The sequence below is a fragment of the Ovis aries genome, chromosome 7 (genome assembly GCF_016772045.2).
Source record: "Ovis aries strain OAR_USU_Benz2616 breed Rambouillet chromosome 7, ARS-UI_Ramb_v3.0, whole genome shotgun sequence".
Classification (NCBI taxonomy): domain Eukaryota; kingdom Metazoa; phylum Chordata; class Mammalia; order Artiodactyla; family Bovidae; genus Ovis; species Ovis aries.
The window spans coordinates 66,647,410-66,667,175 of NC_056060.1; the positions used below are offsets into that span (position 1 = coordinate 66,647,410).

Consider the following 19,766-nt stretch of genomic DNA (forward strand, 5'->3'; position numbering starts at 1 on the left):
ATCAACTTAATCCATTATTATTGAACATTTAGGTTATTTACAGTCTTTTGCCATTATAATTAATGATGTAGTTAACATTTTTGTGCATAAAACTCTACTTGTATTTCAAAACTATGTTGTGAGGATAGATTCCTTCAAATCAGAATTACCAACTCAAAGAACATAAGTACATTTATTAAGGCTGTTGATACATGTTACTAATTATTTTACAATGAGGTTGTGCCAATTCAGAGTCTTACCAGTGATATACTTGAGTTCTGTGTCATTTCAACAGTTTCATAATTTTATTGGCAAATAACGATCTTGCTTTAATTTCATTTTCTGATTACTGATGAGATTGAACATTAAAAAGAAGTGTCCATTAGCCATTGTTTCTTCTCTGTGAATTTTGTATTCATGTTCTTTGCTTATTTTTCTGTAGTATATCTGTGAGGATGTCTGTTTTTCCTTTTACTTGTAGCAGCATTTACCTATTAATGTTATTAAGCTTTTTCATATTATTACCAGTGGTTTTTCTAGTTTTGTTGGACATATAATTTTAGAGTTCTTGATATGCAAAAGTTTCACATTTTTACATATATAAATGTACCAATATTTATGTTTGTAGGCTTTTTTTTTTAACTGTGTTTATGTTTAGAACATTATTATTGACTTAAGTATGGCTTTCCATGGAGAAGGCAATGGCAACCCACTCCAGTACTCTTGCCTGGCAAAACCCATGGACGGAGGAGCCTGGTGGGCTGCAGTCCATGGGGTCGCTAGGAATCGGACACGACTGAGTGACTTCACTTTCACTTTTCACTTTCATGCATTGGAGAAGGAAATGGCAACCCACTCCAGGGTTCTTGCCTGGAGAATCCTAGGGACGGGGGAAGCCTGGTGGGCTGCCGTCTATGGGGTCGCACAGAGTCAGACACGACTGAAGCGACTTAGCAGCAGCAGCAGCAGCAGCAGGGCTTTCCCGGTGGCTCAGTGGTAGAGAATCTACCTACCAGTGCAGGAGACACAAGAGATGCCGGTTTGATCCCTGGATCTGGAATATCCCCTGGAGTAGGAAATGGTGCCGCATTCCAGTATTCTTACCTGGAGAATCCCATGGGCAGAGGAACCCATGGGGCCAAAAAGAGTTGGACATGACTGAGCACTTATAAATAGTCAACTTTGGAATTTTTGTGTAGAATGTAACATGCAGCTCTAAGAAATTTTTTTCTTTCAAAGTAGGTGGTTGGTTTCTGTACACGATTGAATAATCCAGTTTCTTTTGCATTGTCTAGTGGCCCTTACATCATCTTATATTACTTTATGTAGCCAAGGGTCTGTTTCTGGGGTGTTTCGTCTCCGTTGGCATGTGTTTTTTGTTCTCAAGTAATACATTGTTTTAATTCTTACAGCAGTAATACTAGTTTTATATCTTCTTTCCCTCCAGTTAATACCCCTTATTTCTAATTTAGTGTTCTTGGTTAGACTAGGATTTATTTTAGAATGGTGTTTAATAAAAATGGTAATGGTAAGCATTCTTGTTTTGTTCCTGATTTTTAATATAAATGCTTTTTATTTTACTCTTGTATCTTTAAATAATTATGAGAAGAAAATATTGTTTTATTCTCAGCTCTTAATGACATTAATCTGAAACAGATGAAGACTTCTATCAAATGCATTTTCAGTGTCTGTATTAAGTATGCATTTTTAAAAAATCCCATTTAATACAGTCTTAGAAAGTTACACATTTGGAATTATTTTGAATTATCTCTAATTTTAGACTTTTTTCTTCATAGTGAAAGAGAATTCTTTATATAAAACTTTCATTTGGTATATATTTTATATTTTTGCTTTTTTAGCCCAAAGTTTTTAGATACTGAAGAAACTATTTATGTTAATTGCTTTTGAAATTCATTTACTTTTTGCTGTATAATGCTGTGTAACAAATCGTACCCAAACTCAGTGACTTGAAAAAACCAGTCATTCGTTCTCAGGAGTGTGGGCTGGCTGAGATGGCTCTGCTCTGAGGTGTGACGGAGTGGCTCTGCTTACGCCATGTGTGTGGGGTCTGGCTCTCCTCCAGGTGCCACTTGTCCTCTTTGGCAGGCTGGCTGGGACATACTCTTCTATGGCCATGACGGAGGATGATCCCAACTGCCAAGCACAACTCAGGCCCCTGCTTGTATCATATGTTCACATCCAGTTGGCTAAAGCAGCTCACTTGGTCCAACCCAAAATCCAGGGCAAGGAGGTTAACTGGAAGTATAAAGTCATGTCAAAGGGCATGTTTTCAGGGAGGAGTGAAGAACTGGGACCAGTATTTCAGTCTACCACATACAGTTTATGCACCTGTCTTTATTGAGGTGATGAGATTAAAATTAAGAGATATTGGAGTGATAAAAAATGAATGTGTGGGCTTTAATTTGGTTTTCAAGATTATTAATTGGTGACCAGTATGGAGTGTAAGATGGTAATAATTCTAGAGATTTCCATATTAAATGAAGTAAATCAGACAAGTATCATATGATATCATGATATCATAAGTATCATGATATCATAATATATGTGTATTTATATATATAACTGAATCACTTTGCTGTACACTTGAAACTAACACAACATTGTAAATCAACTATACTTCAAGTTTTAAAAATGGTTAAAAAGAGCACATGACTACTAATGGCAGAGCTGTGACTCAAACTGCCCTCTCTCCCAGAAAAGACGGTGCTAATTCAAGAATAAGATAAAGTGATAAGTCTTTACCTGGTCTTGAATGGTACAGATCTTTTACTGTATTAAATTCATTTCTTATTATACTTTAGTTTTTTCCCTTTGTGTCATATTTTCTCTCTTTGTTGTTGCTTTAGTCACTAAGTCGTGTCCAACTCTGGCAACCCCATGTACTGTAGCCCAGCAGGTTCCTCTGTCCATGGGATTTCCCAGGCAAGCATACTGAAGTGGGGTGCCATTTCCTTCTCTAGGGGATCTTCCCAGACCAGGGAGCAAAGCTCTGCATCTCCTGCATTGCAGGCGGGTTCTTTACCACTGATCCAAGTGGCTCATTTTCTCTTCTAAGAATAAAAAATTATTGCAGGGTAATACTTAAACAATAATTTTCACCCCTAGGGTAAAAAAAAATAGGTTCTTTGATATAAAACACTAATATTAATGTTTTTAATCAGAGCTATTTTGGACTGTTGAAGCCAGTGGCAGAATAAAAGATGTAGTCATCAGTGTTTTAAAAATAATATAAACAGCCTTCTCTATGCCTCATGCTTTGTGTACTGGCCGATATTCAGTAAAAAAAAAAAAACTCTATTGTTGACCCTCCAGTGATGCTAAAAAATCAAAGATTCAGTACAGTTTAAAAACAAAGACAAAACCTTTATCTGGTGTTTTTTAAGCGGCAGTACCAGTTTAAAGTGAAAAAGGGAGGAGAAAGACTTCAGATAATATGCACATGGCTGAGTATTAGATAATAAATATTTTTCTTTTCGCGAATAGTTCTGTGGACTGGATTTGCTTTGCATGCTCTTTTCTTTCCTGTGACCTGATTGAAAGAAGCAGCAGGTAGGGGCGTGCAGCCTTCTTTACTTGCAGGAGTTGAATGAGTGTGGAGAGAACAGAGAGAACAGGGGTCAGTGACGGGTGTGCTGCTGATGAGGCTGGAGTTAGGGCCTCTCGGGACAGCTTTACCCTCATCTCCTACCCCTAAATGGCTCCCAAATCCAAGCTGTAGGATGTTAGACCTTCTTCCTACTTTATGGGAAGGGAAAGTGAGGTTCTGAGATGTTCAGGGACTTGTGTGAATGTGGACCTCCTTGCAGGGCCAGAGTGGGGCCTCTTTCTTGCCTTCCTGCTGTACCTTTTGCTGCAGAGAGGCTGAGTGAGGATGTGTGGGTGTATACATCCCGGAAGAAGGGCTGAAAATCTACTGTGTGTGGGAGCAGGTCTGTGTTCCCGATAACACAGACTGTTTTAATGTTTCGCCTTGGGAAATACTGTGGTACAGGGACGCTGGAAAACCTCAAGATAAAAAGCAACGTGCAAGTGTATGAACAGCTGCCCCTCAACTGCCGTAAAGACTTGAGGGGTCTTTGGATAGCCACAGCCTCACCCTTCTGAGACAGGATCCTGGTATTTGAATTGGAGGAAATGCCTTCTCCATATTGAATTGAAATGTTTGAAAGAGGTTTGGGAATCTCTTTTTAATATTGAAATTGTAACTCTGTGTTGCTATCTTTGTAGCTGAGAAAACAGTCTCATCTTAGGTAAGCTCACAGCATGAGCTTGGAAAAGAATTGGAGCTAGAAATCCTCTCTTGATCCCTTAAACAGCTGTCATTATTTCCATACCAACATGGTGACTGTTTCACTGAGACTTTCCTTGGTTTTAAGATACCATGTAGAGGTGAAGGTGAGGTACACAAAGACACAGGAACTCCTCAAAGAGCGTCCAATCCAAATGTGTGTGTGCATAGCCTCTGTACTTGTGTCTGACTCTTTGTGACCCCCATGGACTGTAGCCCACCAGGCTCCTCTGTCCATGGGATTCTCCAGGCAAGAATACTGCAGTGGGTTGCCATGCCCTCCTCCAGGGGATCTTCCCAAGCCAGGGATCAAACCTGGATCTCTTATGTCTCCCGCATTGGTGGCAGATTCTTTACCACTAGTGCCACCTGGGAAGCCAACAGATACATATGATAGCTCAAATAGTGAGGCTGTAATGATGCTTTATTGACTGCCAAAGCCTTTGACTGTGTGGATCACAATAAACTGTGGAAAATTCTGAAAGAGATGGGAATACCAGACCACTTGACCTGCCCCTTGAGAAATCTCTATGTAGATCAGAAGCAACAATTAGAACTGGACATGGAACAACAGACTGGTTTCAAATAGGAAAAGGAGTATGTCAAGGGTGTATATTGTCACTCTGCTTATTTAACGTATATGCAGAGTACATCATGAGAAACGCTGAGCTGGAAGAAGCACAAGCTGGAATCAAGATTGCCGGGAGATATATCAATAACCTCAGATATGCAGATGATACCACCTTTATGGCAGAAAGTGAAGAGGAACTAAAAAGCCTCTTGATGACAGTGAAAGAGGAGAGAGAAAAAGTTGGCTTAAAGCTCAGCATTCAGAAAACGAAGATCATGGCACCTGGTCCCATCACTTCATGGGAAATAGATGGGGAAACAGTGGAAACAGTGGCTGACTTATTTTTCTGGGCTCCAAAATCACTGCAGATGGTGACTGCAGCCGCGAAAATAAAAAACACTTACTCCTTGGAAAGAAAGTTATGACCAACCTAGACCACACATTAAAAAGCAGAGACGTTACTTTGCCAACAAAGGTCTGTCTAGGCAAGACTATGGTTTTTCCAGTAGTCGTATATGGATGTGAGAGTTGGACTATAAAGAAAGCTGAGCACCAAAAAATTGATGCTTTTGAACTGTGGTGTTGGAGAATACTCTTGAGAGTCCCTTGGTCTGCAAGGAGATCCGGCCAGTCCATCCTAAAGGAGATCAGTCCTGGGTGTTCACTGGAAGGACTGATGAAGCTGAAACTCCAGTACTTTGGCCACCTGATGTGCAGAGCTGACTCATTTGAAAAGACCCTGATGCTGAGAAAGATTGAAGGCAGGAGGAGAAGGGGATGATAGAAGATGAGATGGTTGGATGGCATTACCGACTCAATGGACGTGAGTTTGGGTAAGCCCTGGGATTGGTGATGGACAGGGAGACCTGGCGTGCTGTGGTTCATGGGGTTGCAAAGAGTCGGACGTGACTGAGCGATGGACTGAACTGAACTGAATGATGTAAAGCCAGTATCAGGCACTTACTGACTGGTTTACGTGTCCCTTCTAATGCACAGTTGCAGCAGCGTGTTAGTGTGTCCACTGTTGTGGTGAATTGACATGCACGCCTGGAGGCAGGGATCAAGGTATGGGGTTTATGAGACTCTACGCTTCGTTTTCACATCAGTTGTGTCTAGTGTCCCTGGCCTGTTCATCCGCAGCGTCTCAGTTACAGTAGTTGCTTGTGGTTTATCTGTGCTCGTGACAGAGATGTTGCTTTCGAGGGAGGGCAGCGCCTTCAGTCTGTAACAGGAAGCGAGGCTGCCTCTGGAATGTGGCCATTTGGTGCTGACGTTGCCTCCTCTCCTGCAGCATACGTTCTCATTCCCGTCCTCACAAGTAGTGCTCTGTGAGTTCAGGCTGGTTAAGATCCAATGTGATGCCTCTGCAGTGTTCTGGAAGCCCTTGGCATGCCCTCTCTTGCTGTTATTTCCTATAGAAAAGTCTTTTTGACAAATGCATTTTTTTAGGTGGCAGGTGTCTTCTCAAGAATGTATCTTGGTGTTATTTGCCAGGAGATGACTTGAATTTAAAAGTTGTCAGTATTGGCTACTGGAAACTGCACAGTTTGGAGTCAGGCAAAACTGGCTATAGATTTGCGTGCTGCCTGCCGCTTCACGACTTCTCAGGTAATGCAATGGTAAAGAAGCTGCCTGCCAATGCAGGAGACTCAAGAGATAGGGATTCGATGCCTGGGTCAGAAAGATCCCCAGGAGTAGACAATGGCTACCCACTCCAGTATTCTTACCAGGAAAATCCCATGGACAGAGGAGCCTGGTGGGCTACAGTCCATAGGGGCGCAGAGTCAGACATGGCTGAGCACATATTCATGTACTGCCCGTTTCCAGCCATGTGATTCACGTGTGGTCCAGTCATTCGAGCCTCTAGGAGCCTCCCTCACAAGGCTTCTTGGCACATAGGAAGTGTACAGCAAATGCCATTAAAAAGAATTAATGTGTGAACTCTGGATTTTAAACCAAAAGAAGCCATACATTACTTTGCGAGGTTTCTTACAAGTGTTTTTCATTGTCCCCTGCAGCTTCTAAATAAATACTAATTATTTGCCCTGCATATATGATGAGCTGCATTTTCATCACATGTTTATTCAATAAGTGGAATTTTTTTTAAGTCTCCAGATTTTTTTTTTTTTTTTTAATGTAAAGCTTGAAAGGCAACTTGTGGGTTTGAAGAAGAATAGCCCTGCTTAGCAGCTGAAACAGATGTGCCCGCAGCGCTTGGAAGTCTTGTTTTTACAAAGTCGCTGGCTGGAAACCTTGCTAGGCCAGAGAGCATTCTAACTTTCTTTCATAGACTAGTCATTTTTTTGCCTTTATGAGCAGGACCTCATCTGTCTGGGCTCTGCTCTGCTGCACAAAAGACAGACCGTCTGTCATGCAGTTGGCTTGGCAGGTGTTAGCGCCTGTTGCGTGCCCAGGATGTTGCGTGCCCAGGATGTTGCGTGCCCAGGATGGATTCACATTCCGGGGGCGGGAGGGTGGCGTGGGGAAGGGACCAGGCAGGGAGGTGAGAAGGGCATGGGGAAGATCTGGTGACAGTGCTTGCCTTGCACTAGATCAGAGGTCAGAGGGGAGGCTGTGAAAGCACGAGAGGGAGCCCATGCCGAAGGGTGGGGCTTGTCCCAGGCGTCGGTTACAGGTCGTCGTCTATGCCAGACCTAGGGGATGGACACATCCACCATCGTACTTACCACGTGATTCTCTTAGGCGAGGCAAGCTGACTGAAACCGCCCACCTGGCCAGGCACCGTAGTAACCATTTGCATGAGCTGTTTTATGTCAAGAGGTCCTGGTAAGGAACACAGAACTAATAAGCTACCACCAACCAGAAGAACTCGGGAAAGGTCAAAAGGAGACACCATGTGTCCGACCACCTCCCAGAATCCTTCTTGGCTAAGCAGTGGACGCACCACCAGGAAGAACTTTGAGTCAGAATGAATGGTCAGAGACAACCGGGAAACGAATTCCATCACCACAAAGCCTGAGACTGCAAGCCAGGTGGCAGAGCAGTTCTCCTGTTCTGGAGAGGTGAGCTTCCCTCACCCTGCTGCTCTTCTCCTGGGTGCCCCTTGCCCATAAAAATCTCTTACTTTGTCAGCACGCGTGTCTCCTCGGACAATTCATTTCCGAGTGTTAGACAAGAGCCCACTCTCAGACCCTGGAAGGGGTCCCCCTTCCTGCAGCATTTCTGTGAGTACTCAACCAGGCAATTCTTCTGTCCCGTGTGGAATCAACCTAGGTCACCTGGTGTAGTCAGCTGATGGATGGGCTGGCCTGGAGGGTCCACAGCAGCTTCAATCACACGTGTGGTAACCTAGCAGGCTGTTGGAAGGCTGGGCTCAGCTGGGACTGCTGACTGGAGCCACCTCCATGTAGCCTCCTTGGCGTGGCTGGTGGGGGAGTGGGGGGGGGTGGTCCCAGCTACCTTACAATTCAGCTCTGAGCTCCCAAGAGACAGAAGTTCTAAGGCTTTTACAAGACTTGGCTTTGCAAGTTTCAGCATGTCACTTCCTTCCCATCCTGTTGGCAAATAAGCCACTAAGGCCAGCCCAGGTGTGGGGAGATGGAGTTAGACTCATGGTCCCTGGGAGAAGTAATGGGAACTTCTGGCAATTTTTAATTGACCATGTTGTGTACCTTGATAGGAGAGCCATTGAGAGACGTAAGGCGGCAAGTTGGATGATGGGTAGATGACATCATCAAATGTACTTTTAGATTTGGAGGCAGATGATGTGTGCTCAAGGTTGGAATTGGGGTGGTGCGGGTGGAGTCCTGATTCAAGGTTCTTGGCTGTGAGGAGATTAGAAAGAGAGAGGAGGCGCTGAGTGAGGCTCTGTGTTGGAGAGGCTGGCTTGTTTTTACTTGGCGGTTCTCTCTGAAGATGGGTGAGGTCATCAAAGACCCATTCTTTTCCAAATCACACTGGCCTCTTAACTGATGACAAGTCATTGAAAGTCTCTCTTCTATCTTTGGTGATACAACTTTCTCCTGGTCCTGATTCTTTGGCCTGTGACTAAGAAGGGTTTACTTATTTATTTGAAAATATAAAAGGTATTTCTTGCCATATCTGTGCATCTTTGCTCCGCCTATTGAAATTAAAATGTTTCCGTATATGTTAAGTTGACATTGCTGGTTTTTGTGTTTTCATTTTTATATTAGATATGGCTTTGGGGTTGCGAGTAGAAGAAAGCAATCTGAGTTAGCTAAAACCAGAAAGGATTTCATGAACAGGGGTCAGAGTATATCTGGGCCAAGAGATGCCCTTAAGGATCCTCTTTCCATCTCTTTTCATTGCTTGTCCTTGTTCATCTGCTTTGCTCCTCACTTCTCTGCTGCTTCATCACAGAACAGACTCTGACATCCCCACAGCTCCCATGCCTACAGTTTGCAGCTCTGGCCATCCACACAGACTGGTGGGTTGTCTCTGGGTCCCGGCTTTGTGTTTTCTGAGATGAGACTGTCATTGGCCAATTTGGACCAAACGTCTGCCACCAGCCACTCAGTGGGGAGGGTGCTGGCCTGGCCATGTCATTCAGATGTAGTACTGGGCTTACCTTAGGGTGTTCAGGGCTGGATTCCCTAGAAGGGATGTCATAGTGAGCAGATCTCTTAAAAAGCACCTGCCACAATCTTTGACTAGTTTCATTGACTAGCAGTGTGTAGTTGAGAGAAAGGTGCAGTAGAGAGCTGGGCAAATGTGAGGGGCACAGGACCCCTTGCCAGATCTTGTACCAGTTGTTCTAGGCCACAGTGATGAAAACGTCCCTTTAAATTGTTTAGGCCCCGCCTTTGACTCGCATATGTTTCTCTTAATACAGGGTGCTCATCCTGGTGTAAGTGATGTGCAAATATTTTAAGACACAGTTGATTTATAATGGTTGTTTAATCAGGGATATGTTCATTAGAGTAGCCATCACAGGTATGTTTAAGAAAATCATGCCCATTATTCTGATCTTGCCTCCAAAAAAGGAGAGAGGAGTAAGACTTGAAACAAATGATTTCTGTACTCTGGAGACGTTTTCTGTAGCTGATGTTCCTTTATGATGGAGATGGAAACAGATTAAAAACACCTCAGGAGTAACTTCTGGTAATTTAAATCCATTATCATACTGCAGCTACAGAATAGTAAAACAAACACCACAAACCCTTGTTCCGACTTTTGCTGTTCCCCTTGGGCCTCGTGTCCGCTTTGCCATACGGCCCACTGTGCTCTCTGGGTGAGATGGGCGAATGGCAAAGGCAGGACTTCCAGGAGCCACCACCCACGTCACCCCTGACTTTGGTGCTTGGAGGGAGCCTCAGAGTTGTCGTGTTTATCCACACAAATTTGAAACAATTCCTCTTTTGGTTCTCTTCAAAAGAACTTCTGCCAAGAGGGAGCTGGAGAGTAAACATGGCATGAGCCAGAAGTCAGAATGTACAGCCACCTGTAATCTAGATTAGAAAATACAGGTGAAAACGGAAACACTCTTGCAAGCCTGCATTCTTTTTAAACACTGGTATTGGCTTTCAGGCAGGGATTCCCAGTGACCCACCCCCCCCAAAAAAAACCGGGGGACTGCACAGCAGGAGGTGAGCAAGTGAAGCTCCCCATTGCTCATATTACAGCCTGAGCTCCACCTCCCGTCAGATTTGAGATGGCATTAGATTCTTCCCTTGTGGCTCAGACGGTAGAGCATCTGCCTACAATGCGGGAAACCCGGGTTTAATCCCTGGGTCAGGAAGATGATCTGGAGAAGGAGTATTCTCCAGTATTCTTGCCTGGAAAATCCCGTGGACAGAGGAACCTGGTAGGCTACAGTCCATGGGGTTGCAAAGAGTCGGATACGACGGAGCAACTTCACTTTCTTTCTTAGATTCTCATGAGAGAATGAACCCTACTGTGAGCTGCTCATGCCAGGGGTCTAGGTTGTCTGCTCCTGATGACAATCATCCCCAAACCATCCCCCCAACCTACTCCCTGGTCTGTGGAGAAATTCTTTTCTACAAAATCTATCCCTGGTGCCAGAAAGGTTGGGGACCACTGGCTTAAGGTATTAATTTAGGGGAATCTGCTTAAGGACAAGTACTATTTCCCAGGTGACTTTTTAAGATATTTCATAGTTTGTGGACTAAAACTCTTCTTTTATACCTTCGGGCTTTTTAATGGGCAACCTTATAGAGGCATACTTTGTTTAATTTTTGAAGGCTAGCTTTCACTAACCTGACAGTATAGGGTTCAAATAGCAATTAGAATGGAGGTAGAGAATTCAGAACTTTTAAGAATGCAAGCAACTAAATTTGATCTTCTTACAAATAAAGATCCTGCAGACATTAAGATGATTTGAGAGTGAGAGATGAGGTTTAATTAGTATGCTCTTTTCTAACCAATTCATTTAAAAATATTTCTTGAGTGTTTCTGCAGGGTCCATTAGGATGACGTTTGTTGAATTGAGCTGGCGCTAATAGAGCCTCTGCAGAATTCTCATTTGCTTATTTATACTTGGTCTCTTCTGAAAAGATTTGAAGAGTCTGACTTTATAGAATAAGGAACCTATAATTACTTTGTATATCACTCTTAAATTAAGTTTCTGGAAGTGATTTGAATTTCATTACAGCCAAAGTCTCTAAGTCTGTTTTGTATCCCTTTTGTAGGGTGGTTAGTGGACAAGTCTTTATGAGCATTCCTGTCTTTTCCCTTAATTCCATCAGACTTTTATTCTGAATGCCTTTAAAAATCTACAAATAAATGAACTCTTTCATCTCTGTTTATAGGTACAATGGTGCTTTACCTAATGGAGACAGAGGCCGGAGGAAAAGCAGATTTGCTCTCTACAAGCGGCCAAAGGCTAATGGAGTCAAACCCAGCACAGTCCATGTGATATCCACTCCACAGGCGTCCAAGGTAGGGGACTCCTTGGCATGGGGAGGGCCGACAGTGAATCATGGGTGTCCTTGTCTGCGGCTCTTTCCTTTCAGCCTCATTTCTCTGTGGGCCGGTGTCTCAGCCATTTAGGCTGGGTAGTCTTGGTTGCGAAAGGCTGTTGTATACACAGCCCATTATGTGTTTCATAGCATCCCTGACCTCTACCCACTAGAGGCCAGGAGCACATCCATCCCCATGCCCCCAACCACTTTTGGGACAACCAAAACTGTCTCCCAAACTTGGAACGTGTCCTCTGGGGACTAGGAGGGTGGGCACACCTTCCCCTCTGTCCCCTACCCCCATCCCATAATGAACCACTGCTTTGGGATGTCGTGGCGTCAGCATATATCAATTGAGGATAGTTGTGGTTGAGAGAGAAACGATGTTCCTTTTCCTGAAGAGTGTTCTGTATTAAATTTTGGTATAAACCTCATTAAGATTTGCTGTTTTCCTCTGTTACTTGAGTAGTGGGTGTTTTCACATAATTTGCATGTACATGGAATTGAATTTGTGTAATTATTAGATTGGAAGTAAACAGAGCTAAGTGCAATAAGAAGTCTATGATACTTCTTCTTGGAAGTGTGATGTATATAAAATGTTCATTTTTTTATGAATATTTCATTTGTTTTCTGATCTGTAAGTGTAGAGGAAACCTGAATTTCCATTCTGGTTTATATAGTCTACCTATTAGATTTTATAACAATTTTTCTTTTAATTAAACATGTTACTTAATGTATATAGTTTACTTTTTAGAAAATAATTATATCTACATGAAGTTATTTTATATGGGGGCACTGGCTGTATATATTTATCATAATGGGTTTAAACCATCTGGAATAAATAAGAGACTTTCTTTCGATTTTTTTTTTTTTTTTTTGCTGGAAACCAGTGGTTCAAAGAGAAATGAACAGCTTCATGGAAGCATATGTGGCGTTTATACTCAGAAACAGGTCACCTCTGTTAACCTTTTTATTTAAAAGTTCTTGTTGTTTCTGAAGCAGTGCTATGGAAGAAGTTTGCAAGATTGTGCCAATTAAGAATCTCTTGTATTAGGGAGGGAATGGTTAGATCAGAATATATCAAATACCAAGGAAACAGGAAAGAATAATACACAGTGGCCATATTTTTGGCTAGAGAAAGGGAAATAAGGTGCAAGTTTTAGGAAGGGAAGGACACTCGCTAGGGTAAACAGAGGAAATCAGCCTTACTGATTCCAAGAAAAGGAGGAAGTGAAATGGAAACAGAATCTTGGAAAGTCAAAAAATTATGAGAAATATTTTATAGTCCAAAAATATTTGGAGGGGAAGGATACCAAGACAAATGTTTTTAAGCATGTAATGAGTGCCAAAAATACTCTAATATTATAGACATGGTCTTTATAATTTTGTCTATGTGTCAATATTTATCTTTTCTTCTTTTGGTTCTCTACCTTTTTATGTCTCCTTTTTTTACTCTCAGATTTTACATTGATACAATGGCTTCAGATTTTTAAAAAAATTATAGAAATCTTTGGTTACTTAGGCTTCATGTTATGGTAGGATATGAAATATACCTTCCAATAGCTGCTCTTAGAATATCATGGGTCTTCCTTACCCCTTACCCACCTCCATCTGCTCCAGTTTTAGCTTTTTCTATTTTACCTTTGTACCTAGATTTTATCTGATGATATTTAGAGTATAAATCTTTTGGAAGCTGCCTAAATCTGTTTAAAAATATCATTGAGAATACTAATAGTAGGGGAAATTGTGTTTTGGTGTTACAACCTGGAAAAAAATGCATTCTCAGAGCCTCAGTTTCTTATTTATAAAATGAGTTTGTGATGGTCAGGAGCCATGTGGATTCAGGGAAGGTACTTTGGTTACAAGCAGCAGAAATGATTCTGGCTATATCATGCCAAAAAAAGCAAATGTGGAGATATTATTGAAGGTTAGGATACAGATAGCTCTCTGAATTGGGGGAAATTTGAGTAACCAGGTTTTGTGAGAGAAGCGAAGCCGAGTGTCCACAGGAGTTAACATAGATATTCTTTCCAGGATGTTATAAAGTGGCTCCACTTTTTTAAAATTTCAGGAAAGAGAATCCGATAGGTGTGCACAGGGTCAGTCAAGCATGACCAAGGGAGATGAGTGGACCCGACATATTTATCATGAGCTGATCATCTGCCCATATTGCCTTTCCCTTATTCATCTTGGGACCTGTATGTCCAGGACCTCATGCACAGTACTTCATCCTGGTAACTGATGAAGGTACCTGAACTGGTACCTTCCTGAGTCACAGATCCCTCTGTCTTTCTGTTCCGTTTTGAACTCCCACCCCCAGTTGGCATTGCCCGGCTGCTTCTGTTGCCACCTGCTCTGTTGGCCCTAGACAAAGTCTCTTACGTGTTAAACCTTGTCCTCAAATGCTGCTCCTCTACCTCACCTTAACTGAGTCCCTCTTTTTCCATCTCTTTAGTTCATGACACTAGAAATGATTTCATTTTGCTTTCATTTCAGTCTCTTCTTTTGTAACCCTATGTTTTTCCTCTAAGTTCCCTCTTCCCCTTCTCCTTTGGACCTCACTGATCTATAGCCCACTCTTCTGCATGTTTCCATGACCCGGGCCCAAGCTCAGTCTCCCTGACTCTCCAGGCCCCATTCAGCCATATAGGAGCATCCATGGTGTAACTTTAAAAAAAAAAAAAAACACATCCATGGTATAAATTGAAAAATTGTAACTTTTGAGTTTTAGAGACTCACTTCTGTTCCACTTTCCCGACTGACATGATGGACTTGAGAGCCCACCATCGCTTAACCTCTACTGTTACCATGACCCCGAGTTCATTCTGCTCGTGCCTGCGTGTACTTTGCTTATCTGCTTTCATCCGGGCTTACAGTCCTTTAGCCTGTCCTTACTTGCCATGATCGTTAGTGTGTTTCTAGTCTGCCTTCCCACTCATCCTGTTTCCCATCAGAAGGCGTGGGTATGTGGTGGTCTTGGCAAAAGCCATTTGACCTGAACCAGCACATGCTTTGCTGTGAAATTTCCAATGCTGCAATATTGGTAATGAAAGGATCATCTTTGAGTGGAATTGCACAACTGAGGTCTATTAGGGCGGGGGTGGTTACTGTTCTTAGAACGTGAGGGCTTGGCCTCTTGACTAGGTTGTTTCTTCCCTCTTCCACAACCGTTCCTTCTGCCCCACAGTTTGGGGAGAGACCAGGGAGACCCCTTTGCTGATGGTGGTGGCAGCTGGAAAATGGGCCCTCTTAATCTTCTATGCATCCCAGTATCCAAGCTAAGTCAGGTGAGGGTGGCAAGTGTGTGCCACTGTTGTGTAATTGCTACTTGTATAATCACTATTTTTATAATCTTCATTTGTGTACACATTTGCTGTTGAAATAGTAATACTCAAAGATATTTCTCCTGTTACATAATGTTTTAAAAAAATGAAACAAAACCTGAAGCCCTGTTTTACTTTTAGCAGGTCTGTTACATAGATACAGGGCATTTCGCAATTTATTTCCATTTGTGTTCAACGGATATTTATCTAGCCCTTTTCTGTGGCCAGGCATCATGCTAGGTATTAGATGTACTAGAGGGACCAAAACATGTCTGCATGGAGCTATTTGTCTTGTGAGTAGGCAAACAGTAAGTTATCATGTGGATACATATTTAACTGCACATTTTGAAGAGCATGGTGCAGAAAAAGAATAAGGGGCTGTGAGAAGAGGAGGTGCAGAGTTTAGTCTGGGTGGATGGGGAAGGATCTCTAAGGAAGTGTCCTGTGAGCCTCGAGCTGAAGAATAAAGAGGAGTTAGTCAGGCGAGCAGAGAGGTCTGGAACTCTTAGGGTTCTGGTTGGAAAATTGTTTTTTTCCCCAAGGAGAAACACTGAAGGGTGTTCAGCAAAGAGCGTGGCATAATATGACTTAGAATTTAGGTCGATTTATGTTTGTTCATTTACTTTTCAGTGATGGGGGTGGGCAATGGTTTTACTTTTACTTAACCTGTAAGTAGTAGATGGTTGTGGTGGGGTTGGTGATGATGCCTGATGGGTAAATATTTTGCTGGCAATGTGGTTTAAATTTAACAGCATTACTATGGAAAACTCTTCATCATGGTTTCCCCTTCTTAGATTGTGTTTTATTGAAATCTCCTTTTTTGGAAATTTTTACTTTAAAAAAGAAGTTGAGTAGCACTGTGTTCCAGTTGGCATTATTTCAGAATGGAAAGTATCAGTGGTCCTAAGAGTGACAGTTTAGAGAAAAATTAGGGCTATTTAGTGTGACTGTCACAACCAGGACTGCTTTTAAGCTATTTACATTGGGATGGCTCTACTGGTTGCTAAGATAGTTAAACTCCTTATCAGTCAGTGAATGATGTAATAGTAAATGTGAGAAGTGGTAAAAGCCAATAATACACATTTGAATGGGAACTCATTAGTTCATCTGATTTTCTGGGCTTTAGTGGGGTCTGTTTTTGCAGCACTCACGGTCTCCCCAGCCTGGGTCTTAGTGGCAGTAGTGGCATATCTCCACTGCACATTCCTTGTGAAGCTGGAGCCTTCTGCGCTTTCAAAGAATCATCTGTTTATCATTATCCTCAGATTTTTTAAATTGCTACAGCTTTTTAAATAGTTGAGTTTTAAATAGTTTTTATTTTGGTGCCTTTCATTGTTACTGCACTATAATTCTTGAGTTAGTAGTGTCTGTTGTTTTGATATTTATAAGTGTAAGAACTAATTTTATTATATTATTATAAATGAAGAGGCAGCAAAATTTTATTGTCTTAGACATCATAAACATGAATATTCTGAATCTGTCAGAGGCGATAAAAAAGAAATATTAGTAGTAAGCTGAAATCCAGAATATCTCTTGATACTCCACAGGAATACAAACCTAAAACAAATGATTTGTATGTCTAGGATGAAACACAGTTTGATTATTTTAACAAAAACCATAAACATGAACAGCCTATCTTTTTGAAAATTTATTTTTATTGAAGTATAGTTGAAATACAGTGTTGTGTTAATCACTGCTGTACAGCAAATGAACAACCTATCTTTATACCTCAAGGGACTAGCAAAAGAACAAACTTAAGCCCAAAATTAGTAGAAGGAAGGAAATAATAATAATAAAGGTAAGAGCAGAAATAAATGAATGAGCCCAAGGAGATTATAGAAAAGATTAGTGAAACTAAGAGCTGGGTTTTTATAAAACATAAACAAAAGAGACAAGTCTTTAGCTGGATTCAGCAAGAATAAAAGAGGACTCAAAATTCGAAATGAAATAGATGTTATAACTATATTGTAGAAGTCAAAAGATCACAGGAGACTGATATGAACAACTATGTACCAATAAATTGGTTAACCTAGAAGAAATAAATTCCTAAAAACATAAACTCTACCAAGACTGAATCATGGAGAAACAGAAAATCTGAACAGATCAATTACTAGTAAGGAAATTGGATCAATAATCAAAAACCTCCCTACAGACAAAAGTCCAGGCCCAGACTTTGGTGAATTCTACCAAGTGTTTAATGAAGAATTAATACCAATACTAATCCTTTTCAAATTCTTCCAAAAAGTTGAAGATGAGGAAACAGTTTTAAACTAATTTTTATAAGGCCAGTGTTACCCTAATACCAAAACCAGACAAGGACACTACAAGAAAAGAAAAAGTACATGCCAGTATTCCTGATGAACACAGAAGCAAAAATCCTGAGTAAAATTTTAACAAAACAAATTTAATAGTACATTAAGAGTGTACATCATACGCTTTGATCAAGAGGGATTTATTCCAGGAAAGCAAGAGTGATTCAACAACTGCAGATCAATCAGTGTGATATGCACATACACAATATGAAGGATAAAAACCATGTGTTCATCTCACTAAGTGCAAAAAAGCATTTGACAAAAAAATCCATTTATGATTAAAAAAAGACCTCAGCACACTGAGCACAGAGGGAATGTACCTCAACGTAATGAAGACCATATATGATAGCCCGCAGCTAACATCGTAATCAGCAGTGAAAAACCAAAAGCTTTTTCTTTAAGATCAGGAATAAGACAAGGATGCCCATTATGGCCGCTTGTATTCAACATAGTACTGAAGCCCTAGCCAAAGCAATTAGGCAAGGAAAGAATGAAAAAGTATCTAAATTGTAAGGGAAGAAGTAGGATTGTCTGTTTGCTGATTACTTGAAATTGCATATCGGAAACCCTAGAGATTCCACCAAAAAAACTTTTAGAACTAATAAATTCATTAGTGCTGTAGAGTACAGAATTCAGTAATGAATTATAAGAGTAATGACAATAATTCCACTTACAGTTGTATCAAAAAGAATAAAATTGCTCAGAATAAATTTAATCAAGGAGGTGAAAGATCTGTACACTGAAAACAAAAGTCATTGATGAAAGGAATTGAAAAAGACACAAATAAATGGAAGGCTATCCTCTGTTCATGGATTAGAAGAATTAATACTGTTAAAATGTCCATAGTACTCAAAGCAATCTACAGATTCAGTGTAATTTCTATCAAAATTCCAGTAGCATTTTTCACAGAAATAGAACAGATCATCCTGAAGTCCTCATGGAACCACACAAGACTCTAAATAGCCCATGCAACCATAAGGATGAAGAACAAAGCTGGAGATGTCATACTCCTGCCTTCATTCTATATTTCAAAGTAATTGCATCATAATCAGAGCAATATGGTATTGGCACAAAAACAGATATATAGAGCAATGTAACAGAATAGAGAACCCAGAAATAAACCCACACATATATGGTCAGTTTATGATGGAGCCAAGAATACTCAATGGGGAAAAGATAAATGCTGTTGGAAAAATCGGACATCCACATACAAAAGAATGAAACTGGACCACTTACACAAAAATCAACTCAAAATGGATTAAGGATTTGAATGTAAGGTTTGAAACCATACAGTTCCTAGAAGAAAATATAGCTTTTTGACATTGGTCTTACTGATGATTTCTTGGATTTGACACCAAAAGTAAAGGCAACAAAAGCAAAAATAAACAAGTGTGTCTATACTAAACTAAAAGACTTCCGGCACAGCAAAGGAAACTATCCACAAAATGAAGAGGCAACCTACTGAATGGGAGAAAATATTTGTAAATCTGTGTCTGATAGGGGTTAATATCCAAAATATATAAATAACTCATATAACTCAATAGCAAAGTAAAGAAACCGTAACGATATGATTTAAAAATGGGCAAAAGATCTTAAAAGACATTTTTTCCAAAGAAGGCATCCAGACGACCAACAGATACATGAAAAAGTGTTCAGTGTTACTAATCATCAGGGAAATGCAAATTAGAACCAGACTGGTATCACCTCATGCCTGTTAGGATGGGTGCAATCATAAAGATAAGAAATAACAAGCATTGGAGGAAACACTTGTATACTGTTGGTGGGATTGCAAGTTGGTGTAGCCACTGTGAAAAAGAGTGGAGATTTTTTCAAATAACTGAAATGACAGTGACCATGTCATCCAGCAATGTAACTCCTACACATGTAAAGGAAATGAAAAAAAAATCTTGATGAAGTATCTGCTTGAATGAATATGCCATGTTCATTGCTGTGTTATTTGCATTAGCCAAGATATGGGAACAACCTGTGTTCATCAACAGTTGAATGCATAAAGGTGTGACATATATGTATATACAATGGAATATCGTTTAGCCATGAGAAAGGAGGACATCTTGCCATTTGCAACAGCATGGATGGACCTTAGGGGCATTGTATAAGTGAGTTAAGTCAGGGAGACACAGATGCTGTATATCACATATCCCTGGAATCTAAAGAGCTGAGCTTACTAGAAACAGACTAGAATGATGGCTACCAAGGGGTGGGGGAAATGTGGAGATGTTAGTCAGTGTATAACCCCCCAGTTACAATTTGAATAAGTTCTGGAGATCTAATATATAGCGTGCTGGTTATAGTGAATTATACTGTTTTATATATTTGAGAACTGCTAAGAGTAAATCTCGAATGTTCTCACCT

At 40.9% G+C, this 19,766-nt stretch overlaps 1 protein-coding gene across 3 annotated transcripts in view; it reads left to right on the plus strand.

Moving 5' to 3' along the window:
* The window catches only part of PELI2 (pellino E3 ubiquitin protein ligase family member 2), a 189,726-nt gene that overhangs the window by 41,498 nt on the left and 128,462 nt on the right, over window positions 1-19,766 (plus strand). For all 3 annotated transcript variants that reach the window (XM_027971888.2, XM_042252565.1, XM_042252564.1), the window contains exon 2: window positions 11,609-11,738. In XM_027971888.2, the coding sequence (XP_027827689.2) occupies window positions 11,609-11,738 (130 nt within the window). The remainder of the gene's footprint in view (window positions 1-11,608; window positions 11,739-19,766) is intronic.